General features: G+C 65.9%; 3 protein-coding genes across 10 annotated transcripts; all 3 read left to right on the top strand.

The window, feature by feature from the left end:
* The first annotated feature begins 356 nt into the window (after positions 1-356).
* On the top strand, positions 357-10,200 carry SDF4 (stromal cell derived factor 4). 2 transcript variants are annotated; one of them, XM_082750742.1, is made up of 7 exons: positions 357-482; positions 3,229-3,581; positions 4,386-4,522; positions 4,769-4,882; positions 7,888-8,046; positions 8,408-8,583; positions 9,625-10,200. In XM_082750742.1, exons 2-7 carry the CDS (start codon positions 3,277-3,279, stop codon positions 9,799-9,801), a joined length of 1,068 nt encoding a protein of 355 aa, XP_082606868.1. In that variant the 5' UTR covers positions 357-482; positions 3,229-3,276; the 3' UTR covers positions 9,802-10,200. The 2 variants fall into 2 exon arrangements, with proteins under 2 accessions (XP_082606868.1, XP_082606869.1); XM_082750743.1 differs by lacking the exon at positions 357-482 and adding an exon at positions 491-840.
* Positions 10,185-16,030, top strand: TNFRSF4 (TNF receptor superfamily member 4; the record flags this gene model as incomplete). Of its 7 annotated transcripts, none has more annotated exons than XR_014308020.1 (8): positions 12,404-12,939; positions 13,201-13,330; positions 13,608-13,730; positions 14,224-14,325; positions 14,499-14,744; positions 15,189-15,385; positions 15,537-15,641; positions 15,736-16,030. XR_014308020.1 is itself a non-coding variant. In XM_082750740.1 (8 exons), 8 exons carry the CDS (start codon positions 12,610-12,612, stop codon positions 15,804-15,806), a joined length of 1,125 nt encoding a protein of 374 aa, XP_082606866.1. In that variant the 3' UTR covers positions 15,807-16,030. The 7 variants fall into 7 exon arrangements, 5 of the variants coding, with proteins under 5 accessions (XP_082606864.1, XP_082606863.1, XP_082606865.1 ...); XM_082750740.1 differs by having other exon boundaries at positions 12,418-12,939; positions 14,678-14,744; XM_082750741.1 differs by lacking the exon at positions 15,189-15,385 and having other exon boundaries at positions 12,402-12,939.
* Positions 16,031-17,612: 1,582 nt separating this feature from the next.
* On the top strand, positions 17,613-22,870 carry TNFRSF18 (TNF receptor superfamily member 18). Its single transcript, XM_082750744.1, has 6 exons — positions 17,613-18,214; positions 18,297-20,047; positions 20,858-20,977; positions 21,869-21,956; positions 22,116-22,318; positions 22,387-22,870. The coding sequence occupies exons 2-6, from the start codon at positions 19,831-19,833 to the stop codon at positions 22,506-22,508; spliced, it is 750 nt and encodes a 249-aa protein (XP_082606870.1). The 5' UTR covers positions 17,613-18,214; positions 18,297-19,830; the 3' UTR covers positions 22,509-22,870.
* The last annotated feature ends 4,301 nt before the right edge of the window (positions 22,871-27,171 follow it).

Here is a 27,171-nt window from a genome sequence, read left to right as displayed (position 1 = left end):
GGCTGCGGCCGGGGGGCGGGCGGGGGCCGTCGGCGGCGCAGCGGGCCAGGTAGAGCAGCCCCGCGCCGCAGAGCGCCAGGCCACCCAGGCCCAGCGCCGTCCGGTGCCGCCACGCGCGCCGCAGCAGCTTCATGGCGCGCGCGCGCGGGAAGCGCCCCCGAGGCCCGACGCCGGCGCGCAGGTCGCGTCCGACGACGGCGGAGGCGGAGGGCCGTGGGCTGCCCGTCACGGGTCCGCTCATCACGTGGGTGCGCGCGCCCTTCTCATTGGTTGTTCGGGGGAGCGGTGTCCGCGCGGCTATTTCCGCCCAGAGGAAAGATGGCGGCGCCAGCGTCGTCGCGGGGACGTCGCCCCCGCGCAGCGCCGTTCCCGGTCCGCCTTTTCCCGGAAGAAAGATGGCTGCGGCCTAGGAGCGTCCCGTCGGAGGCGTCACGGGCGCTCGGGCCCCGCTCGGCCGATCCTGGGCGAGGGGAGGGAGGCCGGTGAGTGAGGGCCCCGGGTCGGGGGCGCCGGGAGGCCTGCGGAGGCTCCCCCGGGCCGCTGGAGCCTGGGCTCGTGTCTTCTCGGCCCTCACCGACGGCTGCCGCTGGGGAAACTGAGGCTGAGGGAGGCCGGTCGGCGGGGCAGTCGGGTGGATCCCGGCAGTTACCAGCGAGGGGCCCTCGCTCGCCTCGTCCGCAGGAGGCGATCCAGTGGCTGGGACTTGGGGAAGATTGGAAGCCGTGCGTGGAACGCCCCTGGCCGTGGGTTCGGCCCGTGGCCGTTACCGACGCTCTCGGCGCGACTCCTAAGAGCGGCGACTGCGCTTTCAGGCGACGCGTTTGCCTTTCGGTCGGCCAGGTCAGGGGGAGGGCCGCCAGCACGGACCCCACCGGGATGGCCGAGAAGCGCCGCCTGCACCCCGCCGGGCCCCTTGGGTGGTGCTGCCCCCTCCGCGGACGTCGCTTCTGGGAGACGGGGACTCCCGGGCCCGCCAGCCAGGCCCCTGGCCTTTGCCATGCCCCTGGCCTTTGCCATGCCCGTCCGGGGGCGAGGGGGAAGGGCAGGCCGGGGTGGGGGGGAGCTGAGCGGCTGAGGGGCTGCGTTTGTGCTCCGAGACTCACTTGACGTCCTGGTATCTGCGCGAGTGTTTTGGGGCTACTTTTGTGCAGAACGTCCTGTCCTAGACCTGAAGATAAGGAAGGACTTGACTTTGTTTTTTCAGGGAGCAGAGCGCCGGTGTGTTTGGACATGATCCACCGCCGGCCAGGGCGGTATTAGTGTCAGGGGAGGTCGTCTTGGTTTGCACAGCACTTGCCCAGCCAGGAGAGCTGGGGCGCAGGGGTAGTTACGCTCTCGCAGGGAAGGAAACCTTGCTGGCCGCAGGCCTTGCAGGTGCGGCATGTCCTCCTGGTCCCACCTTAGGGGCAGTCCCACTGGCACCCTCTTGGCACCTGTGCCCAGCATCTTCACCAGTTTAGTAGCCGCCGAGAGCTGCGTGCTGAGTCTGCGGGACCCTCGCCGGCCACCACTGACTGGTTTCTTCTTGGCCCGTTCGATCGAGTTGTTTGGGTCTTGAGACACATCCCCTGAGTTGTTCCCATGGGCCCTGTGCTTTTGTTGTGCCTTTTTGCGGAGCACCGACGTTTTCAGGAACACACGTATTGCGGTGTGGCAGAAACCCCTGAACAGGTTCACTGGGTTGTGTGGACAGTGTGACAGCTGCTGGGACGGTGGGGTTGGGTAGCGTGTGGCGTTCCAGTACGTGTGATTCAGGGCAGTCCAAGCCCAGAGGACGGCCTGGGGCAGCCGGCAGGCTCCACACAGCTGGAAAGAGAGATGGGCGCTGCCCTCTGAGGATTGCTTCGCCTGAGGAATGAGACGGAGGAGTTCTGAGAGCAAAGTCTTGTTGAAAAACCCAGATAGTGGTCAGGTTTGGAGGCCAGTGCGTAAAGGTGTCAGCTGGCGGGTGAGTAATGCTGTGCAGGTTCAAGAGGAAGCACCAGATAAGCAGGGGGTGGTGTCCAGCCCGCTGGAGCCCCTGGTCCAGTGCTGTGTGCCCTCAGGCCGGGGTGTGGTGGCAGTGCTGCTGGCCGGCTCTGACCTCTGCTCTGCCCGATGAGTGGCCCTGTGCTTCCTTCCGTGCCCCAGCTTGGCAGCAGGTGGCACTCTGGCCTGTGGCAAGCGTGTCCACGGCCACCACCTTTGGACCCTGGGAGCTGGTGGGCTTCCGTCTGCTGCTCCTCTCTGTGAAGACGGCCCGAGGAGGGGAGGGCCTCAGCTGCACCTGAGAGGACCTTCGGTGTTTGCCAGGAGGACAGACTATGAGAGGAACAGGTCATGGACAGGGCGAGAAGGAGCTGGAGTCCCTTTTGGGAAGTGTGGGGCGTGAAGGTCCATGAGGAGCCCAGCAGGGACCTGGGCGGGCAGCTGGGCCCTGTTCTGGCGCCAGCCAGAAGGGGGTTCCAGGCCATTCCAGAGGGATCTGGAGGAAACTGGAAGGTGTGAGGGAGAACAGGTGGCCTGTGTGGAAGGAGCCAGACGTGGGAGACGGCGGGATGGCCCAGTGCTGGGCACCGGCGCATGTGGCCTTGGGGCCCGTGCGCACACGTGTATGTGTGCGTGTATATCCATGCGCACATGTGCATATGAGTGTGCGTGTGTGTACTTGCTGAGTGTGTGTGTGTGTGTGCACGTGTGCGCCTGCAGAGGCCATTGAGAAGGAAAGGTAGGAAGAGGCTGGTGCCCTGGTGGGTGCGTTTGGGCATTTGCTGGCACCAGGCCCAGTCGTCACAAAGCCTTGGGGTGGGAGAGGGGGCTTCCCGTTTCAGGGCAGAAACAGTCAGGGAGGCCTGGGGACTTAGCCAAGGTCACAGAGCTCGTAAATGCTGAGTTGGGTTTGGAGAGTGAGTTACCATGACTCGGGCCCGTCCCGAAGCCAGGGAGGGTGGAGGGAGACTGTGGGCATTGGAAGGGGGTAGGGTGAGGGGTGCTGGGCAGCCCCTGGGTGGGCATCTTTGGAAAAGGAAACAGTGTGTCCAGTGTGTGTCTTGTAAAGCAAGAGCTTGCATCTCAGGTTGTGAAGCAGACGGCTCTGTAGAGCAGTACCGGCCGGCGCGCCGTTGGACCGTGGCCGTGTCTTCTTTACAGACCTGCGACTGCATGCTGGAGCCTCCTGCGTGCCGGGGTGGTGGGGAGGCTGTGACCCCAGGCCTCCCTTCCTCACCTGCCCTGCCCCTCTCTCCCCAGCTCCTGGCCGCACTTGCAGCCCGTCCTGCAGTCCGGACCCGGGCGGCCATGGCGTGCGGGCGGGTCCCCCTCAGCGGCCTGGCTCCTCACTGCCTCTGGCTCTTGGGCGTCAGCCTTCTGATGGATGTGTCTGCGCGGCCTGCCAACCACTCCTCTGCTCGGGAGAGAGCCGGCAGCAAGGATGAGCCTGAGCTCCTGCCCCCGGACCACCTGAACGGGGTGAAGCTGGAGATGGACGGGCACCTCAACAAGGACTTCCATCAGGAGGTCTTCCTGGGGAAGGACATGGACGGGTTTGAGGAGGACGCAGAGCCGCGGAGGAGCAGGAGAAAGCTGATGGTCCTCTTCTCCAAGTAGGCGCCCAGGCCTGGGGGGCCGCTAGAGTCTAGCTGGCGTGTGCTGGGCCTGAAGCTCACGTAGGCCGGGTGCTGGGCCTGGGGCGGGGTCCACAGGTCTCGGGGGCCCATGCCTTGGGAGGCTGTCTGCCCAGCACAGGCCCGGTGGGGTCCGGGCTCCCAGGGTGTTGGTGGCACGGTCGCCCAGTTGTGTGCCGGGACCCAGGATTCATGGTGCTCGGTTCCAGGAATGAGACTGACAGGAGCTCCTGAGCTCCGGGTGGACGGTGTGTAGAAGCCGGAATTTGGGCACTGGTGTCCCTGCCGGTGGGCCTCCCGGAGGGCGGGGCCGGGTGACGGGTGTGTCCGTAGGTGTGTTAGGTCAGGCCCATACGGGCTAGTCTGCCCACGTGTGTGTGAGCCACTGCATCCGTGGGCACTGCTAATGCGTGTGTGCACACGCTTGCATCCACATTTGTTCCTCCACGGAGCCGTCGGTACCCGTGTGTGAAACGTGGCTGTGCTCTGGCGTCACAGCTCTGGTCCCGTGCCAAGTGTCTGGGCATGTCCATGTGGGTTGACGGGGCCGCCTGTTGTGAGTGAGGGCCGAGTCTGGCCTCCCCCTCGGCCCCGGACTTTGGGGAGTGGTGCTGGGCCGCCCTGCCAGCCCCGCTGTCCGCGGACAGCTCCGGCGTCACCTTTGGGCAGAGTGTGTCTGTGTTCGTGACGGTGGAGCCCCGCTGGCCACCCTTTGGTCCGTCTGTCTGTCTGTCCTGTCCCGGGTTCTAGAGGCCCCATCTGACGTCGCGCCCCTGCCGGCAGGGTGGACGTGAACACGGACCGGAGGATCAGTGCCAAGGAGATGCAGCGCTGGATCATGGAGAAGACGGCGGAGCACTTCCAGGAGGCCGTGGAGGAGAGCAAGGTGCACTTCCAGGCCGTGGACCCCGATGGCGACGGTACTGCCCGCCTCACCCTCACCTGCGCGGGCGGGAGGCTGCCAGCAGGAGGGGGCGGTGTGCGCGGCGGGCAGAGGAAGTGAGGGTCTGGGCGGTGGGGCCGGGGGGCGCCCGGGCGGGGGTCGCTCCTGCCTTGCTGTACGTGCCTGTGGGGCTGGCTTACTGGCAGGGTCCGAACACGGCGACCTCGCTGTTCCTAAAACCATGCGCGGGGGAACAGCCTGGCAGCGTGGCCTTCCCTTCCAGGCCACGTGTCGTGGGACGAGTACAGGGTGAAGTTTCTGGTGAGCAAAGGCCACAGCGAGCAGGAAGTCATGGAGAAGCTGAGGAGCGGGGAGGAGCTGAAAGTCGGCGAGGAGAGTGAGCTGCGGGGGCTGCGGGGGGCTGCGGGGGGCTGCGGGGGGCTGCGGGGGGCTGCGGTCTGGGCCTCCCTGGGGCTGGAGCTGCGGGGGAGGCTGGTCTGGGGGTGAGGACCGGGTCCTGGGGGGCTGCATCTGTGCCAGGGACGTGGAGGTGGGCGGGGCCGGCCAGCAGCCGCCCGGAGCTCTGCCCTCCTGTGGCGCGGGAGGTGTGAGGCCTCCCCAGGGACACCGGGGAAACTCGGGCACGTGTGCTGGTGCAAGTGCGCCGCGGGGGCGGCTCGCTTCTGGAGTGCGGCTGGGTGCCGCCTGGGCCCCTGCCCAGCTGGGTGGCAGGTTTGGTGTGCTGCCCGTTGTGTCCTGTCCTTCCTCTGAGTGCTGGGATCATTCCCACCTTGTCCCGGCGTGTCTTCTCTGGGAGCTTGTGGCCCCGGGGCCGCAGGTGTCCCTGCTGCTGGGCCTCCTGCTGGGTGGACGGTGGGCACTCCTGTCTGTCGGCGCCGGTGTTTCATGGCCCGGACCCCTCTGTCCCCCGTAGGTTGTAGTCATTCTTTCTTTCTGTTTGTGTTTTCCTGCTTGCCCTTAATCCTGATTCCCGGCCTGCCTTTCTGGCACGCAGGGAGGTGACTGGCTGTTCTAACCTTCTGGCCTGCGGTCTTCAGATGATTCCGATTTCCTACGCAGGCGATTGTGACGTCTGGGAACACGGACTGTTTCTTCCTTCCCAGCTGTCTGTCTCTGATTTCCTTTTCTTATCTTGCGTTGGCTGGGACTCCAGTGCAGTGCTGGGAAGCAGTGGGGAGGGGGCATCTTTTTCTTGTTCTGATCTTACCGGAAGAGCGTCCGCTTTCTCTCCATTAAGCTGATAGGAGCTGTAGGGTTTTTGTAGGTGTTCTTTGTCCCACGGAGGACCTGCTCCTCTATTCCCGGTGTGCTCAGAGTTTGAATCACGAATGCCTATTGGGTTTTATGTCATGCTTTTTCTGCGCCCATTGATAGGATCGTGTGATTTTTCTTCTGCCCATTGGGACGCTCGTGTTAACTGGTTTTCGGGTGTTGAACCACCTGAGCGCTGGGGTGAGTCCCGCCTGCTCACGGTCTGGGATTCTTCTTGTGTGTTTCTGGGTCTCATTTGCGGATCTTCCGTGGGGCGCGTTTGCACGAGACGCCCTGGTCTGTAGGACCCTTTTCTTGCAGCGTCTTACAGTGTGTGCGGCGGCAGCCTTCCACCTGTCCCCCCAGGGGCCGCCTGTCACAGGCACCTCGTCCCTGTCTTACACCTTGGTCGCTCGGGCTCAGTCTGTTTGTGGCGCGTGTGTGGCCAGCAGCACCAGACGCCTGTCCTGAGCAGCGCGGGTGCCCTTGGGCGCCGGCTGGCCTTGCCCAGTTCTCCGGGACACTGTCCAGGATTTCACTTCTGTCCTTTTGAAAGTCTGTGCCTTGAATGTGATTATTTTTTTTTCTGAAATGGTGGTTTGCCTTTCTCGTATCTTTCTCCGTTTTGCATTTCCATGGTCTGTCCTGTCGTTCCAGCTGTCCCCTGAAGGTAGTATTTGGAAGCATCGGGGGGCTCTGGGGGGCCCCTGTCCTCCTGCCGGTGTAGGGCATCCGGCAGCAGCCTCTGGGGTGGCTGCTGGGCGTGGGCTGCCGGCGCTCTGGCCCTGGCTGCTCTCGGGAGCTGGTCTGTCTTCAGCACGTTTCCTCCGGGTGTGCCTGGGGTCAGGACCCGTCCTTTGGGGCATGAACTCTCTTGCCTCAGCCTGCCTGTTGACTCCTTCATCTCACTCGTGTTCAAGGGTCCTCATTCCTTCTTCCGTTTGGATGGGGTGAGCAGGTCTGGGCATCGGAAGTGAATAGCAGTGTTGAGGGTCTGGGAGGCCCGGGGAGCGCAGGCGGGCACTGAGAGGCCATGTGCCTCCCTGGGGCTCATGGGGCTGCTGTCCCCAGGCTCGCAGACGGGCTCGCAGGGCTGGGTGGCCGCCTCCCTCCAGCTGCTGGAGCCGCGCGTCCTGCTTGTGTGTCCTCTTCGTGGTCATCTGCTGCTGGTCTCAGCACCCACTGAAGTCTCCGGTGAGCTCATGTCGAGGTGCTTGAGCTGCTGGAGTTACATGGACCTTCCTTTGTCAGGCACAGAGTCTGGGCCTGTCCCCATGCGTGGTGGGCAGGAGCACCGCTTGCTGCCACCGTCCGCTAGGTGGGTTTGCCATTAAAAGTAGGTCACCACGGGATCTCCTGTGCATCAGAAGGTACTGAGACTCGAGGGGGCGGGTGCTGTGCGGGAGGCAGCTGTGTCCCTGTTGCGATGGGCCAAGGCCTGGGCGCCCCTGTTTCCAGAGGCTACAGTGAGGGCGTGGACAGATCTCGGTGCCGCGGCTCTTCCTGCTTGGCCGGCCTCTGCCACTCCACCCTGTTGAAGCCCTGGACGGTCACGGAGCCTCTGAGGCTGTGGGGGCAAGCTCTGGGCCCCACTCCCCATGCTAGGCCTTCCCATGGAGGGAGAGTGGGGGTGCGCCAGTCTGTGGGGATGCTTGAGTCATATCTGGAAGCCGGGTTTTCCTTCAGGGCCCTGCCCTCTGTGTGCGGCGTGTATACAAGAGGTGGAAAGGAACGAGGTGTGCCTCGTTCTGTAGGGGCCGGGTGAGTCCACCCACCCGGTGCTTCCACCCACCCGGGAGCAAACGGCAGCCGTGAGCCGAGGCTGGGGCTGCACGGGGCGGGGGCTGGGGGTCTGCGCCCGTGTGTGCCCGGCTGAGGGAGGAGTCCGTGTCTTAGGGGGTCTGGGTTTGTACACGGAGGGGGTTGGCCCCTGTACTTAGGACGGTCTGGGTCTGGTGGCCTCTGCACCGTCTGTCTCCCCGAGGATGCTGAGGGCTGAGCTCTCCACTGAGCAGCAAGGCCCTTGGCCGCACTCACCAGTGTCCTAAGCCAGCCTTCCCAGGCGGCGCGTCTCAGAACTTCTCAGGTACGGGCGGGTGTCCTGGATCCTCATGGGGGTGCCTCTCTCAGCACAGGAAGTGCTGGAGAACCTCAAGGACCGCTGGTATCAGGCGGACAGCCCCCCCTCGGATCTGCTTCTGACCGAGGACGAGTTCCTGTCCTTCCTGCACCCTGAGCACAGCCGCGGCATGCTCAAGTTCATGGTCAAGGAGATCGTCCGAGACCTGGGTGAGGCCTGGCCTGGGACCCTGCCCTGCGGGGGAGTGTGGGGGGCTCCCCGCTGGTGGCTGGGCTGGAGGGCGGAGCCCACTGTACCCCTGCAGCAGTGCTCCTGGCTGGGGTCGGCCTGGGGGTCTTGGAGGCTGTGGGGCCCCACAGTGGTGTGGGGACGTCAGGCCTTGTCCTGGGCCATCTGGCCTCGGCCAGGCTCTCGAGCAGGTCAGGTGAGACGTACCTAAAACAGCTTCAGGCTAAAATTTAACACACTGAAAATTTGGCAGGTAACCTCTTTCGGTTGACTTTCTTCTGGGTGGGCCCAGGTTGTCCCACATCCGCGTGAAGTCTGAGTGTTCACTCCCCTGTGCTGCAGACCAGGACGGCGACAAGCAGCTCTCGCTGCCCGAGTTCATCTCTCTGCCCGTCGGCACAGTGGAGAACCAGCAGGGCCAGGACATCGATGACAGTTGGGTCAGAGACCGAAAAAAAGAGTTTGAGGAACTGATCGACGCCAACCATGATGGGGTCGTGACCATGGCTGAGCTGGAGGTGAGTGCAGGCGCCTGGGGGCACCGCCCTCCCCCACCCTGAGTTGGGGCCCAGATCCCCAGGCTTCCAGCTGTGCGGGAGGCGAGGGGCTGCGGGGGAAGGGACAGCAGTGTCGGCTCCTCGTCGTAACACTTGGTGGCCCCTGGAGGAGCTCCCCACGTGCAGGGGAGGGGCAGTCACCGGGCAGCGTGGTCACCTGGGGTGCTTGGGCCAGTGAGGTGCTGGCCTGCCGCCGGCCAGGGTGCCTGGGATGCCTCGGCCTCCCCAGTGGGCAGCGGGTGAGATGCTGGCGCGCCGGGGGTGCAGGCCATGCTGGAATCCATCTTCCCCTGAAGTGTTTCTGCCGGGGCCGTGTGGGTGCTGTGTGGGCTTGTTTTTCCCCGTCACCGCATGACTCACTGTCTTTGCACCAGAATTCTCTGATCCTCTTGATAGCTGGCGCACACATCTGCTTCGAGCATTGAACGGCGGCTCGTTGAGCCCGTGTCCATGCCTGTATCCGGGCATCGCGTGACCCGCGGGCAGGCTCCCGCAGCCGCTCAAGGCTACTGGCCCTCCGGCCGGCCCCTCCAGGAAGGAAGCAGCAGGAGTGCTCTGAGGAGGACGGGAGGCGGCGAGTCTCAGGCACCACATAGGCAAAGGCTGTCTGGCCCTGAGCCACTTCCAGCCTGGTATTTGCCTTCCAGAACATTCCAGAACATGCCCACATCCCCTCCTTGCTGCTTCTGTACTCTTAGCCCGTGGGGTGTTTTAAATAAGGCGTTGCTTTCTGAGGCTGGTGACAGGGTCAGAGCCATGCAGATACTTCCCTGAGGCCAGAGGCGCTGACCTCGCTGACAGGGCATCCGTGGGGGGCAGGGGCGTCTGCCTGGCGGTGGGGAGGGGGGTGTCTCACGGCCTCGTCACCAGGTGTGGACTTCTGGCGTCATGGTGGAGCTGAGACTCGAGGTCGATGGCCCTCGTGCTGCCAGGGAGCGGGCGCGCTGGGGAGGGCCGTGGTGGCCAGGGGTTCGCGCTGACCCGGTGCCCGGAACCCCATAGGACTACATGGACCCTATGAACGAGTACAACGCCCTGAACGAGGCCAAGCAGATGATCGCCATCGCGGACGAGAACCAGAACCAGCACCTGGAGCCCGAGGAGGTGCTCAAGTACAGCGAGTTTTTCACGGGCAGCAAGCTGATGGACTACGCCCGCAACGTGCACGAGGAGTTCTGAGCCCGCAACCCCCACCCCCAGCCCCAGCCCCGGGCCCGGCTGCCGCCGCCGGTCCAGCCCTGCCCCAGGTGCGCTTGAGCGGCCGGCCTGGGCCGGTGCCGCTGCGGGCCGGTGCCCCCCGCGCGGGCGTCTGACTTCCGGGCACTGGGCACAGCCGGGCCCTGCGGGCTCTCCACGCTGCGGGGCGCAGCGCGGCCCCTGCCCCTTCCCCGCTGGCATTGCGTTGGCGTGTGCTCTGCGGGGGGCCTGCGCTGGCTGCGGGGGGTTCCTGCCACGACGTTCCAGCTCTGAAAACACAAGCACTTGTGACGAGAATCTCACTGATGTACGTTAAGATAGAGTTCGCCTAGCTTCATTTCTTTGTTGAGAAAAAAGCTCATAAAATGATTTTGGAACGTTTGTGGCCCAGTGGCTTCCACTCCGTGCTTTTGAGGCGGCTGATCCGGGCGAACAGAGGTTCGGTCACGCTCCTGCCAGGCCCCTGGGTGCGGCCGCCCGTGAGGGACGTGCGTAGCGGCGGGGAGGCCCGCAGGGGCGCGGGGGCCGAGGGTCTGGAGCGTGGCGCAGAGGTGAGACCCCTGGGAAGTGCTGGCCGGAGAGGGAAGATCTGAGGACCAGCCCCTAGGGCAGGGGCTGTGGGGAGAGCCCCTCCGCGCTGCCGCCAGGCTGTCTGTGGGCGAGCAGCAGAGGCGGCCAGGGGACCTGGAGTCTCACCGAGCCTGTGGTCAGGGCCTGGGAGGGCCTGAGAGCCTGGGGACCGGACGGGGCTGTTGGTGGCGGTCCCGCCAGACCTGGATTTGTCCCAGGCCCTTTTTGGAGGTCAGCCGTGCCCAGTGCTTGTCCAGCATGTGGGGACAGAGGACACTGAGCTGTGAGGGGTTTAACAGACCGAGGGTCCCTGACCTCACGTGCCTCTGAGCTGCCGCCTCCAGCCCCTGCCCCCTCCGTGCTGGGAGCCCTGAGCTGTGGGCTGTAGTGCCTCAGTGGGTCTGCTCGGGCCTTGGAGGGCCCTGCTCAGGTGGGGGCTCCAGCCCGGTGGGCAGAGGAGCTGCCTTGAGCTGCCCTCATGACCTGCCCTTGCCACAGGGATCCGCTTCCGAGCAGCGTGGGGTGGGGCCGCTGTAGCGGAAGGAGGGCGCGGCGACACCTGTACCGGGTGCCCTGCAGATGAGAAAGACTTGAGAAGGGCTGGGAGTGTGTGGTGGGAGGGGGTCCCCACCGTGGCCGGGCCCACGTGGGTGAGTTGGCAGGGGTGTGGGTGACGTGGTTGTGCTTGGCGGGTCAGTGTGAACAGGGACTGGTTCCGTGGGCCAGGTGGGGAGGGCCCCGGGGCAGCGGGACCCGAACTGTCAGAGGGTAGGCAGTGCCCACGCGGCCCCCAGAGAAGGAGAGGGGCACACTGGCGGGGGCGCTGCCCACCGGTGCCCACGTGAGCTCAACCTCAGAAGCTACAGTGCATCAAAAGAAAAAAGGTTTTTGTCCCCCTCTATGGAAGACAGGGTTGCGCACAGGCACGCACACCAGGCTGCCCGGCGCCCCGACCCCCTCCCCTGGGCGCCCCCTGGCTGCTGGCAGAGGCTGCCTCTCCCTCCACCCCCGCTGTTGTGGGCGGTGGCCTCGTCCGTGGCAGCCTTGCCCTGCTCCGCGGAGGAATTTCCCACAGGTGGGCCGCGGGCTCCGCTTCCTCACCTGCTGTCGGGGAGTCAGGGAGGGGAATTTCCAGCCTCTCCCCGAGAGGGGCCCTCTGCCCGAAACTTCGCAAATTAACTAGTGTATGGTTAATTTCATCTCAAGGTTAGGGTTTGAAGGGTCCAAAAAAACGACCCAGGGTAGCTTCCCCTGCTTCCTGGGCACCCAGTGATGTCTGAGCCGCGCGTGAGTGTTCTTTCCTCTCTCCATGCCACAGCCCTGCACGCGGCCCTCCGCGCCTGCCCTGGAACCACCTGGGGCTGCGTCCGAGGGTGCCATGCGCTCCAGGGGGCCATCCAGTGGGTCATCCTGTCCCATTGTGGTCTCCACTGTCCCATTGGTGCTGTGGGGACACCCCAAGCCCAGCGTGGGTGTGGGGTGGGATGGGCTGGGCTGGCCTGGCCACCGGGGAGGACACAGAGCCAGACTGGGCCGCGGGCGCCCCCACAGGAGCAGCCGCACACGTGCCACACGCGGCACAGGTTCACACGTGCTCGCGGCATACTTCGTACCCAGGACGCAGAGCAGGTGCTGTCCTAACAGAACACCGGGGACGGCCGTCTCCCTGTCCTGGGGCCGGACTTCTGAGAGCGCGTGTGGGCAGGGCTGTACCTGTGCATCGCCCTCACGCAGTCTCCTGCTGCGCTGTCCTGGGGTCTCCCCCAGACGGAAGCCAGCCTTGGGGATCCGGACTCCCCCCCCCCCCGCCCCACCACCCTGTCTAAACTTGACCAGCAGCCCAGAGGCCCCACCTCCAAACAGCCACATGGGAGGTCAGGGTTTCAACACGTGAATCTGGGGACACCTGTTGTGCTCAGACACGTTGCGCGCAGCACAGCCCTGCCTCGCACTCGTGTGCTTGCCACGTCCGCCGACACCCCTGCCGCGCTCCCCACACTCGCACGCTCGCCCCCTCTGACCTCTTGACCACTGCCTCTGTCTGAGCTGGTTTTGGACGCCTGGGCCAGGGACTGTGCTCTGGAGTTCGGGGCTGCTCTCCCCTTGAGCCGGTGCCCTGTGGAGGGTCCAGATGGTGTGAGGCCTGTCTCCTGATGCAGGGTGCTACCTCAGTTTACCCGTGTGCTCTGTGCACCCCTTTGCTGAGGGGTGAGGATTGCCATGAGTGTAGCCTTTTGTCGGGGGGGGGGTGGTTGCAGGAGCAGACACCTGCTCCCAAGGGGTCCGACCTGCCCTCCACAGGGAAAGCGGGCGCCCAGAGGGAGTGAGCTTGTGGAGGGGTCGTCTGGCCAGAGCAGGAGGCTTGCCCGTGTGCCCAGCCGAAGGGGCACCATGCCCCTGGTGAGGTGGGGCGAGGGGGCGTCCGGTGTGGACGGTGGATGCGGACTAGATGTGCTGGCCCCACCAGGGGTCTGGCGGCTGCAGGTCCTCACTTTGGCCCCAGGTCTGCGAGCCGGGTCGGCGCCCCACTGCCCGCTGACTGAGCCGCAGGTTAGTGGGCGTATTTGAGGCGAGGAGGGCTCAGGGCAGGAGAGAAGCCTGCAGCCTGGAGGGTTGCTGCCAGACTAGCCGCCTTCTTGCCAGCAGCCCAGGTCAGGGGTCCCCAGCCCTTCCTGGGCCTCCTTCCTCCTGGTCCCTCCTCCTCTCTCCCTCCCCACCCCTCCCCCGCAGCCCTTATAGCCACATCCTGCAAGGAAAAACCCCAGACTCCTGCACCGCCCTGCGATGAATCCTCGTCTCCTCCTCGTGCAGGCTTGGCGGCCCCGCGGGCCCCCCTCAGTCCTCCTGCTCTTCGGGCTCGTGCTGGGTGCTGCGGCCCGGCTCACCTGCGTGGGGGACGCCTACCCCAAAGACGGCAGGTGCTGTCAGGACTGCCCACCAGGTGAGCGGCCCGGCCACAGAGCTGGGAGGGCGCGGGGGGGGGGGGGGGGGCTGGGACAGGAGGGTGGGGTCCTAGGCATGGGACACACACACACACACGGGGATGGGGGTGGGGGAGAGGGGAACAAGCAGATGGGGTCCCGGGACACGGGGGTCATGGGCTAGGGGACCCAGGCCGGCGGAGTGGGGGACCGGCAGCCAGGCCCAGGGCCGTGGGCCGCCAGGACCGAGGCTGGGGATGCGGAGCCGCACTGAGGCCGGCCTGCCTCCCGCTGCAGGCTATGGGATGGAGAGACGCTGCAGCGGAGGCCAGGACACCGAGTGCCACCCTTGTCGGTCTGGCTTCTACAATGAGGCTACCAACTATGAGCCCTGCAAACCCTGTACCCAGTGCAATCAGAGTGAGCGTCACCCGGACCGGATCCCAGACCCCCGAGCGAGTCCCTGGCGCCCCCCCCAGGCGCTCCCAGGAGGTCCCCATAGCCGCAGAGACAAACCCCAAACCACAGTGGGGCCTGCTGCACCACGGGGGCCCCCTCGGAGCCCCTCCTTCCTCCCAGGGAGGGGGGTGCTGAGGCCACGAGGAATCAGGCAGGAGCACGTGCCCAGCCGCTGGCCGTGGCAGGCAACCAGAGCGGGATCCGAGCGCCACCGAGGGTCCTGCTGTGGGCCTGACGGGGGGTTGAAGGGAGGCCGGAGCCACCCTGGGTGGGCCTCCCACGGGCCACATGGCCAGAAGGAACGTGGCATCCAGGCACTGGAGAGAGCCCGGAGCCCCGTGAGCCCCGCACGGCGAGGGGGCTGCTGGTCCGGGAGCCCTCGGCCCCCGTCCTCCAGCCTGCACGGCAGCCCGCGGCTCTGCCGACCGTGGCCACCTCCCCTGACCCCCCCCAGGAAGTGGGAGCGAACCGAAGCAGAGATGCACGCCCACACAGGACACGGTCTGCGGCTGCAAGCCAGGCACCGAGCCCCAGGACGGCTTCAAGCGTGGCGTCGGTGAGCCCGGGGGTGGCGGCGGGCAGCGTGTGCACGAGAGGGCAGGGTCTGCATGCCCGCGGGGGGTCCTTGGGGCTGGCAAGGAAGCCTGTCGTCCACATCACCTGCTGTCACTTGCCACTGTACCCCCCAGCCCCACAGGTCAGACCGAGTTCCTTTCCCCCAACACACAGGCCAGGCCAAGAAAGACGGGGGGCCCGGGTCGGGGCCAGTGGGCGGAATGCGGGCCGGGAGGCGGCTCTGGAGGCTGTGGCGGGGGAGCGCCCAGCCCTGCAGGACTAGCTCCCAGCAGCAGCCGCGTCCAGGTCCCCGAGGCGGCGGTGAGGAGACCGTCCTGCTGTCTTTGTTGCAGACTGCGCCCCGTGCCCACCGGGGCACTTCTCCCCGGGGGACGACCAGGCCTGCAAGCCCTGGACCAAGTGAGTGGTCTGGGAGGCCCCTGTCCCCTGGCCCCTCGTGACTCCTGCCCCCCCCATGCTGCCCGCCGCCTCAGCCCTGGGCCAACCTGGGTGCCGGGTTGGGGTGAGGAGTGTATGCCTCTGTCCCAGGCCCCGGGAGACCGTGAGAGCCGCATCCACAGCCGGGGCCTCCACGGAGGGCAGGAGGAGAGCAGGGTGGGCAGCACAGCGCGGGGACGTGGGCAGGGAGAGTGTGGGGCAGGGGTCCCTGGGGGCTGTGGGGCTTGGGCAGGTCCTTGGCCTGTCCCCTGGCTAGGAGTGGGATGCTGCCTGACAGGACCCAGGGGGGCTCTGCTGGCGACTGCTCCCCACGCGTCCCTGGTCCTGCCTCATTCTGGGTCCTTCTGGGAGGAGTTGGCTGGGGGTCGGAGGCTCCGGCCTGAACAGTACCCCTGCCTTTGTCAGCTGTACCCTGAAAGGAAAGCGTACGGTGCGGCCAGCCAGTCAAAGCTCAGATGCTGTCTGTGAAGACAGGAGCCCCCCGGCCACGCTGCCATGGGAGACCCAGGGCCCCCCAGCCTGGCCCCCCACCACCCAGCCCACCACAGCCTGGGCCAGGGCCTCTCAGGAGCCCTTCACGCCCCCTGCAGAGCCCCCCAGGGGTAAGGGGGGTGCCTGGCCTCCCCCCAGCAGGGCAAGGAAAAGGGGGGTAGGGAGGGGGGTTGGGGGTGCCCTCTGCCCTCCTGGAGGCCCTCTGGGGCTGGACCCCTTGCTCCAGTGGACCCCACCCCAGCAGGCCCTGCCTCCCCGCAGGCCCCCAGCTGGCTGCTGTCCTGGGCCTGGGCCTGGGCCTCCTTGCTCCCGTGGCGGCCGCGCTGGCGCTGCTTCTGCACCACAGAGCCTGGCGGCTGCCCCCCAGTGAGTACCCCGTGTGACCCTGACCCCGAAGGCTTCCCACGCATGGGGGCTGTGACCCTCCCCCATCTCCTGCCTCGGTCCTTCCCCTCCCCAGGTGGAAATAGCTTCCGGACCCCTATCCAGGAGGAGCACTCCGATGCCAACTCCGCCCTGGCCAAGATCTGAGCCAAGACTGGAGCAGCTAGTGCTCCCCCACCGGCTGGGTGCCCCCAGGGCCTGCTAGACATGGAGGGGCTTTGGGGTGCCCCCACGCGCAGGCCGTCGTGTCCCATAACCTCCCCACCCTGCACCGTTTTAGGTGCTCCTGGCCTGCGCCCAGGGCTCTGCTACGTATGCCGTGCATACTCCCCGCCCAGGGTGGCCCCCCAATAAATGACATTGGCGAACCATCTCCGACTGGCTGCCCGCGGGCTGAGTGCCACACAGCCATGGTGGGAGTGCCAGGGCCAGACCCACTCTGGCGGGGGGGCCTCTCCAGCCGCGGCAGGGGTATGGGACCCCCTCAGAGACCCTGGCACCCCTGTCCTCACCCCTTCTCTGAGCACGTCCCGGCTCCAGACGCGGGGGTGGGCAGGCCACATACATGTCCTGGGGGACCGAATGACCCCGCGGCTTGTTGGCGGCATCCAGGAGCCGCTTCTCCGAGCCCCGCACCTGGGTGGACAGGCCCTAGGCTCCCCCGGCGAGCCCACAGCTTCCAGCACTAATGGGAGCAGGCCGGAGTCTGGAGGCCCCAGAGGGGATGTTTGAGGACAGCCCTTCAGGTCTCTGTGTGTCCTTGCCGAGCAGAGAGCTCAAGAGCCATTCTTTTTCGAGACCTCTCAGACCCCATGCCTGCCGGACCTGCGCATATGTCGTGGGTAGTGAGTGGGGAAGCTTAGGTGTCGCTGCTTTGGGAAAGTGGAGATTTCCAATCAAGCTGAGCCGCAGTTGGCCCTGGGGTGAATGCTGAAAACCCCGATGCCGAAGCCCATCGACAGTAGAGTCCCACAGACAAGGACTTGTCCGTGACCATGGTGCCCCTCCTGCTGGGTTGCCAGGCCAGATGGTGAGCGTCCTTCGCAGCTGCTGGGTGACCTGAAGCCAAAGGCACTGTGGCCAGCGCAAGACTCTGGCCCTGATGTTGGCCGAGCCCTGGCCACCAGCCCTCCTTGTTTCCTGGGCCATCTTTCTCCCCAGGGTCACCCCAGAGGCCCATCCAATGTGTCTTCAAACCTCTGAGCCCTCTGCCCCGGGGCCTGGACGCTGCCAGGGGAGGACAGAGAGCCGTCCCATGCTCAGCCCCACTGAGTTCCCCGTGTTCTGGGGGGGGGGACGCAGCAGTGGACAAAAAACGTGAGCCGTACCCTCAGCGCAGGCGGCAAACCCGCACCCTTGATCTGGGGACAGTGGTCACCAGCATAGTGTGGAGGCTGCAGAGAAGTGCTAGGGGACCTGGTAGAGGGGCAGGGTCGGGGCAGGGTCGGGGGCAGATCCTGCATCTGAGGCCTCCCCCGCACACCTCCAGCTCTTCCCTCAGCCAGGACGCCCTCCGCTCACCTGGCAGCTCCACACCTGCCGTGGGCCAGATTCATCTTCTCTCTGCTTCTACACCAGCCCTAAGCACTCTCCGGCCCCTCCCCCCACCGGTCTGCTGAAAACCCTCCCACTGTCTCCACCCCAGGCCCTGCATGACCCCAGGTCTGGGCCTCGAGCTAGGGCTCTGCCCAGCGTCCGCTGTCCCCCTCTGCGCCCCCACCCCGTCCCCACCCGGCCCTGCTGTCGGGTCCCCTTCTGCAGGCACCGCCCGCCTCTGGTTCTGCCTGGCCTCCGTGAGGGGCCGTCTGCTAACAGGAACAGGGGACGCGTGTGAGCGGGAAGAGCTGATAGTGCAGAAGTGTGGTGAGCGGCCAAGGCCCTGGAAAACACAGCAGATACAGATCGCCGCTCCCCTGGCTGCCCAGAGCCTGTGGCTGGGTCGGTGGGGGTGGGGTGGGCTTCCGGAGGGGCTGGGGCAAGAAAGATGCAGGCACTGACGCTGGGCTGACGTCACTCCTGCCTTCCGAGGGGCCTTGCTCAGAAGCCGCTATCTCTGTGGGCATTGAACGTGGGCTGTTTGCTTTGTGTGCAGCTGTGGGCGGCAGCCACGGAGGAATCTTCCTCTCCTGCCCGCCCACGGGCCCTTCCCGTGGACTTTTTCTGCACGGAGCTCCTCCTGCCCAGCTCACCTTCACTCCTCCCCACTGTTTCCAGAAGCTTCTAACCGTGTCCCCGCTTCCAGAAGGAGCAGCTGACCCATGGCACAGTCTGACAAGCATCATTTGTAGGGTATCGATCATGTGTTCCTGGGCCACAGTATATCGCGAACTTACCAGAATTGGGGTGACCCTGTACTGCCCCAAACCTGACCCCTCAGGTCTTTGAAGTGAGCAGCGGATGAAGGTCTAGAACTGCGGGTTCTGGGCGTGGATTCCCGCTCTGTCCCTGCGCTCAGACCCATCTCCTGGAGTGGGAGATCCCAGGGCTCCGCGGAGCCTCGGGCAGCCTGGAGCTACAGCCCACCCGAGAGCCTCCTCACTTCCCTGCACCACCAGGTTTGCCCCCTGCGGAGGAGCCGTGCATCCTGGGACCTGGCGAGCTGAGTCACCCATGGCTAATTCCTGCCCATTCCCTCAGGAAAGGAACAGCTGCCCATCAGGCCGGGTGGCAGCTGCAGGCCTCAGAGACCAGTACCTCCAGCCCAGAGCCGTAAGCACGGTCCCACTCCTGAGACCCGGGCCCCAGGGAGGCTCAAGGGAGGAGGCAGGGCCCCAGAAGCCCTCTGTGCCGCTCGGGGAAGCTGAGGCGGCGGGGGATGGGACAGTCTCACGGTGAGTTGCAGGCACAGAAAATTGGGTCAGAGGCTGGCCCTCCACTGCCCCGGGATGACCAGATTCCTCTGGAGAGGTCTGGGTGGGAACCAGCCCAGCAGTCTGTGCCGGGACCTGAGCAGACCACCTGGAGGTTTAGTCAATGCCCAGACCTCTCCTTACTAGCGGCCTGTCCTGAGATCTGAGGAGGTCCTTGGGTTGGGAGGTGAGGGGTGGCACCTGAGAGCTGTAAGCTGTGAGTGTGTGTGTGAGTCTGTGTGTGAGTGTGCGCGTGTGTGTGTGCATGTGTGAGGGTGTGTGCGTGTGTGTGTGTGTGACCTGGAGCCTGGTCAGACCTTGTTGGCCAAGTGAGGGGGTGTGTCCTGATCCCCAGAAAGTAAGGGGGCATTGTCCCCATCCCTGGAAAATGGGGGGCCTCTTGGTGTGGGGTAGGACCATGATGTTCTGGGGTCTGTAGGGTTCGCAGAGGACAGGTAGTTGGAGATCTTTAAAAGCCCTTGGGGCTCTCCTGAGGAAGTTGGGGCAGGGGTAGGGGACACAGCCAGACACGGAGGGGACACAGCGAGGGAAGCGTCCCCAGCCAGACTGTCCTCCCGGGGGTCCCTGCACCAGCACACCCGTGGGCACTACCCACCGCAGGGCGCCGTCTGCACTTAGCACCTGCAGCGCGCGCGGCCCTCCCTTCACACCTGATGGGCTGCAAGTTTAGAACAGAAAACATCTCCGACCTGCTCCCTTCCAGTGCAGCCCGAGGAGGCCACTGGTGCAAGCTATGTTCAGGGTCTACCCCCCCCACATTTGGGGGCATATTCAGCTTCCGGGTAGGAATTCCTGGACCAGAGGGCAGGGACACTTAGGAACCCCCAGGTGACCACCCCTGCGCGGCCGCACACAGTCTCCTGGAGGCCCCCACCCCCTGTGGTTGTGCGCTGCCAAGGGCAGAGACCGGCGGGCTCCCCTGACTTCGAAAACGATCCTTCTACTGAGAGCAGCTCTGGGTTCCCATCCGGCGTGAGGGGCAGCCGCGGAGATTTCCCGCGTGCCCCTGCCTCCCCACCCCCGTCCCCCTCCCGCCTGGCCCTTTGTTCCAGCGGCCGCGGGGCTCCCACGGGCTCCAGGGCCCGGGTCTACTGAGGGTCCCACACGGCTGTGCCTTCTGCAGTTTGGACAAAGCTCCAGCCACACGTCACCGCTGCGGTCACACGGAGCCGTCGCTGCGACCCCCGGTGCTCCGCCCGCCCGTTGAATCGGGGTTGCCGGGGGTCACGGGGGTCGGATGCGAACCGTTTCTCCCCGCTCCCGGCATTTGGGCCTGCGGGGCGGGGTCTGGGCGTGCCCGGATGGGGGCGGGGCGGGGCCCATCCCCTAAAGTCTCCCGGCTCCGTCGGGCCATGGGTGCCATGGAGGCGAGGGGCGCGCTCGCGGCCCTGTGCGGCGTCACGCTGCTCTGCGCCCTGGGCCTGGGCCAGCGCCCCGCCGGGGGTCTGAGCTGCGGCCGCGAGCGCCTACTGCGTGGAACCGGGACGGACGCGCGCTGCTGTCGCCCGTGCGTCCAGGGTAAGTCGCGCGGGGAGCCTGTCTCGGAGCGCAGCAGCGCCGCGCCCTCTCCCTGTGCTCGGACCCGGCCTCCACGGCGTGGCGGGCAGATCTTCTGGGTCCGGAGCCCAGGGACCCTGGGCAATGGGTGAGGGGCGTGTAGCAGAGGGGAGCTCAGCTCGGGCCAGGGGCCATGTGGGGAGCCAGGGGTTAGGGGGTGAGAGCCTTACCCAAGGAGAGTCTTGGGTCCCAAGGCGGAGGAAAGCTGTCCCAGCTCTTACTGAGCGGCTTCTGCCCCTCAGGCCAGCACAAGTTCTGCCCCACCTCTGCCTCGGACCTGCCTCTATGGGTGAGGGGCGAGGGGCATGTGCCCGCCTGGGGACAAATACTGCAGGGAAAACAGCCCAGAGTGTCACCCTGCTGAAGCCTGGGGGTTGAGAAGGGGGATCTCTGAGGGTCCCAGTCTCAGTGCGGCAGGCGGGGACAGGCAGGAGGAAAGGGGGAGAGGGAGTAGGTCCCCCAGGCGGCCCCCTTGCCCAGCAGGGACATGTTCTGGTCACATGCCAAGTCACAACCACCCTGGGTGGGAGCAGCTTCAAGGCAGTGGGGGACACAGCCAGGTCACAGGGGTGCCTGTGGGGGAGGGAGACAGCGGGACCCCATTGGGGTGCTGGCTCCCAGACAGGAGCCCTCTGACCTCTAAGGGTGACTAAGGGTGGAGGTGTGGATGGCCCATTCCCTCTGGGGGGCCCTGGTGGGGTGGTGGGGGGAGTCCTGAGGAGGGAGGGGCTTGGCCCAGCTGCTGAGAGGGCTGGCTTTTCTCCGGCTCAGCGGAGCCCTGCTCTGAGGCGGACTGCACGTGCGTGGAGCCCGGGTTCCACTGCGGGGACCCCCAGTGCACCAGCTGCAAGCATCACGCCTGCCCGCCGGGCCAGGAGGTGCGGCCCCATGGTGAGTTGGCGGCAGCTGCGGCCTGAGCGGGTTGGGGGTCTGACCGGGGCCCAGCCAGAGCTCAGGGCGGTGGGTGTGTGGCGAGCGCCACGAGGGTGTGGAAGGAGTGCCTGTGTGTGGCGGGTACGTGCGTGGCCTCTGGGCAGGCAGGCTCCGGCAGCTCCGTGGCAAAGCCCAGGTGGGTGTGGCCGTTGGCTGCCTGTCGTCTGTACCCAGATGGGGTCCCGGCACCCCCGCGGCTGCAGCGAGTCCTGCCCTCTCTTCGCAGGCTTCCGGTGCAGCTCCAGGGCATTCCTCAGGGCTGGTTGGGGGAGTCCTGGGGGTGTCCACGGGCTGTCTGGCCAGTCCTCCCTGTACCCTGTATGTTTGTGTGGGGACACGCCCGCCCCTTCTTGCCCTGTCTGGGGGGCAACCTTTTCCTGGAAGCAGCAGCTCAGATTCTCCTGGGGCCTGTTTACCTGCTGGGAGGGGCCTGGTGTAGCCTGAGGGCCCTCGTGGCACAAGCCTCACCTTCTGTCTCCGGGACCCAACCTGGCCGCTTGCCCTCCCGGCTGCTGGACCAAGTGTAAGGCCTGGCCTGATTCTGGCCTGGTTTCTACTTCTGCCCCTTCTGGGCTCCCTTAGCTCCAGCCTCCAGTGGACAGGCCCCTGCACTCCCCGCCTCTCCCAGATCCCCCAGGGACCCCCACCAGCTCAGGGTCACAGCCTTGGGGTCCCCCCAAGTCTGCCTTGCCCACAGATGGTTGCCCTGGAATGGGGCACACCTGAGCCCTGATTTTGGGCCTCAGTCTCGCAGGCGTCAGAGACCTGTTGGACCCAGGCCCCAGAGGGGCCCTGGAGGGACCCTGTCTCACCTACCCCAGCAAATCCCAGCGGTCTGTCTGTCTCCAGGGAACTTCGATTTCGGCTTTGAGTGTGTCGATTGTGCCACAGGGACCTTCTCTGGAGGCCAGGAGGGTCGCTGCAGACCCTGGTCAGAGTGAGTGCTGGTGGGGCCTTCAGGTGGCTGGCCAGTTCCTGAGGGAGGGGCCTCTCCTGTCCTTCCTGGTGACCCGCCTCCCACTCGGAGGACAGCAGCCACGTGGAAGTCCCGCTCGGGTGGGTGAGGGCTGACGGAGGGCTCTTCTGTGTGTCCCAGCTGTTCCCAGTTTGGGCACCCCCCCGTGTTTCCCGGGAACAAGACACACAATGCCGTGTGTAGCCTGGGGCTGCCGCCCGCTGAGACGCACGACACACTGGCCATCGTCCTCCTCTCCGTGACCGCCTGCGTCCTGGTCCTGAGTGCGGCCCAGCTGGGCTTGCACGTCTGGCAGCTGAGACGGCAGCGCGTGTGGCCCCCAGGTCTGTTGTGCCCCTGGGGTGGGAGAGGTGGGTGCCTGGCCTGCCTGCTGACTGCAGCCGCTCTGCAGAGACCCAGCTGCTCCTGGAGGCACCGCCGCCCGCTGAGGACGCCTGCAGCTGCCAGCTCCCTGAGGAGGAGCGGGGGGAGCCGCTGCCCGAGGACAAGGGCCTGAGGCACCTGTGGGTGTGAGGCTGGCTGTCCTCCGACGGCCGACCGGAGTCGGACCCTCCCAGGACACGTCCCAGGGCTGGCCCGTGGGAACAAGGTCTCTGCACTCACTGTGGGGCCCCAGCTCTGGGCCCGGCCCTGCTCCCCTCGATGGTGGAAGTGGGTGGGGGGTGGTGTCAGTGACCAGTCCCCCAGACCATGCAGAAGAGGCAGCAGCTGTGGCCAGACCCCATGGGGCGTACAGCCGCAGCCGTGGCTGCTTCCCTCCCTTGCTGGCCCTGTTGGGGTTGTGATGTCTGTGGGCCCCTGGCTTCCAGGACAGGAGGCTGGGCCCGGTGCAGGACTGGGCTGCAGGCAGGGCTCAATAAACACTTGTCCAGCGACTTGAGTGGCCGTGTTCTGGGGTGGGCAGCGCAGGGAGACGAGGCCCCTACCAGTACCCCCCACACCCTGGCCGGCTCCTTCCAGCCGAGGCGGGGCTGGGGGTGGGGCAGAAGTCAGGGCCATTCTAGTCCTGGCCCAAGCGCTCAGCAGGGACCCTGGAAGCCTTCCTGGAGGAAGGGCAGCATGATGGACACGTGTCCTGTGTGCCTTTTTGCTGCCCTGTCCAACCCCCCCTCCCTGGCAGTCTGCCTGGCGTCTGGGACAGTTGGATTCTGTGCTCTGTGCTGGTCACACAGTCTGCTGGCTCCTGGGAGGGGTCTGTCCCTGTGTCATTCTGGCCCCAAGTCCAGGGCGAGGCCCGTTTCTCCAGGCAAGTCTTCCTGGTCAGGAGGGCAGCCTCTGCGGTCCCTGCCTTTGGCCCCCACCCTCTAGGCCAGACCTGCTGCTCGCCCCCACCACCTCCTGAGTCGCTCTAGGCTCCTGCCCATCGCAGCTGAGCCGTGTCCTCCAGCCTCCGCACGGACCTGGCACCTGCAGCTTGATAAGGGCTTCTTGGCACTGCTGTCCAGGGTGTGGAAGGCCGGTGGGGGCTGGTCTTGACAGCAGGCCTGTCAGGCGCCAGCACGTGCCCACGGTCCCAGAGCTGCAGCGCCCCCACACCCCCCTTCCTGCCTGCCTGCCTCCCAGGACTCACTGGCCCTCAGCCCCACTCAGTCCCGGTGGGCCGCTAGGAGGTGGTGGAGAGAGCTGCGTGTCTTATGCCCAGGCTCGTGACCCCCACCCCCTCCCCACCTCGGCGCAGTGTGGCCTCTCCACCCCTGGAAGGAGGGGTGCTGACGGTGCCTTCCCGAGTTCACTCACATGGGAAACATCCTCTCCGCGCCCGCTGGCTCCCAGGCCCCGGCACGCCCAGAGCCCGCGTTCCAGAAGAGGGTCCGGGCGAATTAGCTAATAAATGAGACAGCGCAGGTCGACTGGCCGGGTGTCAGGGGACCGTGGGAGACACCATGCTGTGTTCCGGGGGCCCCAGCAGACTGCTCTGGGACCTGTGGTCACGCCCCTGGCCCCTCTTCTGTCTCCAGGCTAGGTCTCCGCCTGCCCACCCCTGTCCACCCTGCTTCAGGGGGCCAGCTCTCCTCTGGGCTTCTCTTGTCACCTGGGTCACTTGACGGTTCCACCCCCACCGGTGGGGCACATGGACGCTCAGGGCTTCCTGGACCCTCCACAGGGGCTCCCCAGCCCTGGCTCAGCAGTCCCGGTGGTGGTGGTGGCTGGGGGTGGGGGTTGGTGGGAGAGTCGGGTCGTCTGGAGTCACAGATCTTCCTCAGACGACACTCCGGCCTGCACACACCCAGGTCCTGCGAGACCTATCTGCCGGCTGACTCAGCGTGGAAACTCCCCATGGGGGGGTCCCGTGTGGGGTGACAGCACCCCACCGTCAGCACGGGGGCGGCACCAGGCAGGCTGGGAGATTCCAAGGCCCAGGTGGAGAACGGGGCTGAGGCTGGACGCGGCCAGCGGCCAGAGAGGGGAGGGAGGGAGACCGGCGGGGCGGTGAGGGCAGGAGGGCTCAGGGGAACCCTTGCAGAGGCTGGATGGGTCCCTACTCTTTCCCCCCCCATGCCCCTCCCAGAGACGCCCCCTCTCCTTCAACCCAGCTCCATCTGCCCACCCTGCTCCTGCCGTCCTCAGAGCCGCCAGAACCCCATGACTTGCAAGCTTGTGTGGGCCCCGAGGGCCCCCCAGCTCCATGGACACGGAACAGGGAGGGACTGCATGGAGAGACTTGGTCTCTGTGATTTATAGAACGACTGTTGGGTGAAGAGGGTCTGTGCATGGGGCGCCTGGGTGGCTCAGTGGGTTAAAGCCTCTGCCTTCGACTCAGGTTATGATCCCGGGGTCCTGGGATCGAACCCCACATCGGGCTCCGCTCTGCTCAGCGGGGAGCCTGCTTCCCCCCACCCTCTCTGTCTGCTTCTCTGCCTATTTGTGATCTCTGTCAAATAAATAAAATCTTTAAAAAAAGAAAAAAAGAGTCTGTTCAGGGCCCCCGGGGCTCAGGGGCTGGAGAGTCAAGTGGAGACCCCAGGGCAAGGGTGGGCAGAGGCTGCCCCTGGGGGTTTTGGTTAGGTGAGGCCTGAGCAAGTCTATCCAGGCTCTGGGGGATGGAACTGTGGGTGGGCGACGGGGAGGGGCAGAGCCTGGGACAGTGGGGGGAAGGGTGGGGACCAGCGCTGAGGTAGGGGGCTGCTGAGAGGCTCCTGCCCCCTCCTACTCAGCCCAGCTTCCTGGAGTCGGGGCAGGTATGTGCCCAGGCAGACCACCTGTCCTCCTGGGTCACTGAGCCCTGAGAGGGACCCCACCATAAGACTCTGCCCAGGCCAGCTCCAGGCCCAACTCTGCTTCTCCTGAAACCGCCCCCCCCCCCCAGCCCAGGACCCGCTCTCCAGCTGTTCCGGAAAACCACAGCTCCTCCCCGGGGAGAGCAGTCCACGGTGTGTTCAACCTCAGATAAGGGCCTGAAGGCCGCCCTTGGTTCCCAGAAGAGCTTCCGGCCACGGCAGCTCCCACGCAGTCACCACCCCTCACCTTGGTGGGAAAGGCTCCTGCCTCTCCCTTTGCTGAGATCTGGACTCAGGCCGTGTGGGACCCCCTCAGCAGGACAGGGGCGGGGGACAATGCGAGTTACAACTGCAACAGTCCTGGGGCAGCGTCCGGGAGCCGTCCAGAGGCGGGTGGTCCCCGGCTACCTACCAGGCGCTGGGATGTGCACCCATTGGTAAAACATGCCAGGCCTGGTCATGCAAGGGCTTTGACCAGGGCATGGGGCCATCACTCTTGGGCCCCCACCTCGTGGTTTTCAGAACATTCTGGAGCGAGCCACTCTTCCTCCAGTGGGGCTGAGCTCGGAGGTCTGAGAGGGACTGGCTCCCGGAGGCGCTAGGCCTGTGTTTCAGTAGGAGGCTGCACTGGGGCGGGCAGACAGCAGCCAAGGTCTCCGCCCCCACCTGGCTCAGGGTTCCAGGAAGCTTTGGGTGCTGAGGTGCTTTCCAGAGATGCGGATTCAGGCCCGGGGTGCTCCAGACCCCTTTCTCAGACACACACTCTCTGAAGGAGACAGGCTTCGAGGGGGAGTGGGGGGGGATGTGCTCAGAGACCTTGGGACTCCGTGGGATCTTTGGCTGAAACAGCCCCCCGGCTGCTGGGAGGTGGTCAGCTGACCCCGTGGTGTCTCTGCTAAGGGCTGAAGGAAGCCCCAGTGGGCGCCAGGGGTAGGGCCCGCGCTGGGCGCAGGAATCCACCCAGAGGATTCAGGGATGGTGGGGGTCCCTGGGGGGTGCCTGGGTGAGAGCAGAAGGCACTGCTTGAACTCTCCACCCACCAGCAGGGCCCCAGGCACCCCCCCCCCCGGAGGGGGAGCAAGGGAGAGGGAGGAAGGGGTGGGGGAGAGAGAGAGACACTCAGCTTTCAGGGCCTGTATTTGCCTTGAAAATCAAACTCCCGGCTGCTCGAGTCCCTGCGGGCCCTGACCCGTCTTCTGTGCCGCCTGTCATGTCATCTGGACGCTGGGATCCACTGCGCACCTCCAGACGCTCGGGTGCCCTGGGCCACAGCACCCCAAACTCCATCTCTGGCCTTCCTCTCCCCGGCGGTCCTTCCGGCTTTGGCTGGCGAGGGCCCTTCGGGGCCACATGCGAGCGGGGTGGGGCTGGGGGATCCAGATAGGGGGCCGGGGGGTGGCCATCCCCTCTGGGGCTTTGGACGAACAGCGGTGGTTCTTGGGAAACTTCATTTATTGACATTTGGGCTCTCAAGGGGGTGCCAGGGACTCCAGAGCAGCAGACATGCCTTTGGGGGAGCCCGAGGAGGGGGGGCAGGCTGTCACTGGGGCCTCAGGCTGCTCCGTGAGCGCCACGTCGATGATGCTCTGGGGATGGCACCACTGGGCCACGTCAGGAGCCATGACTGTGTGTGGGGCAGTGGCCCATGGGGCTTGCAGGGCTGATGGCGTGTCAGGAAGGGGTGAGTGAAGCATGTGAAGCATGTGAGCTGGGACATGGGGCACAGAGGTCCCAGGGGGTGTGTCAGGAAATGTGGAGTGGCCTGGATGCCAGCAGGGAACGTAGCCTGGACCCCAAAGGTGCAGGTGTGTGTTTCACAAGGGCCTGGGTGCCCTTGGCTTGCCCAGGAGGGGCACCCCCTCCTGCACACCCACGCCATGGACGCTGGTCCCCTTCCCTCCCTGGCTTTCAGAGCACAGAGCCAACAGATGCAGCTGCACAGCGGCCCATGGCTGAGC

The sequence above is a fragment of the Mustela nivalis genome, assembly GCF_964662115.1.
Source record: "Mustela nivalis genome assembly, contig: HAP1_SCAFFOLD_1783, whole genome shotgun sequence".
NCBI lineage: Eukaryota > Metazoa > Chordata > Mammalia > Carnivora > Mustelidae > Mustela > Mustela nivalis.
The sequence above is the reverse complement of the archived record's forward strand: the minus strand, read 5'-3'. Positions and strand labels throughout refer to the sequence as shown.

Excerpts from the sequence above, each read along its gene's own strand:
- SDF4 (XM_082750742.1), top strand. The coding sequence starts at position 3,277 with ATGGCGTGCGGGCGGGTCCCCCTCAGCGGCCTGGCTCCTCACTGCCTC. Across the intron at positions 4,883-7,887 it reads GCTGAAAGTCGGCGAGGAGA|CACAGGAAGTGCTGGAGAAC; the intron begins GTGAGCTGCGGG and ends TGCCTCTCTCAG. Across the intron at positions 8,584-9,624 it reads TGACCATGGCTGAGCTGGAG|GACTACATGGACCCTATGAA; the intron begins GTGAGTGCAGGC and ends GGAACCCCATAG.
- TNFRSF18 (XM_082750744.1), top strand. The coding sequence starts at position 19,831 with ATGGGGGCGGGGCGGGGCCCATCCCCTAAAGTCTCCCGGCTCCGTCGG. Across the intron at positions 20,978-21,868 it reads CCAGGAGGTGCGGCCCCATG|GGAACTTCGATTTCGGCTTT; the intron begins GTGAGTTGGCGG and ends GTCTGTCTCCAG. Across the intron at positions 22,319-22,386 it reads GCAGCGCGTGTGGCCCCCAG|AGACCCAGCTGCTCCTGGAG; the intron begins GTCTGTTGTGCC and ends GCCGCTCTGCAG.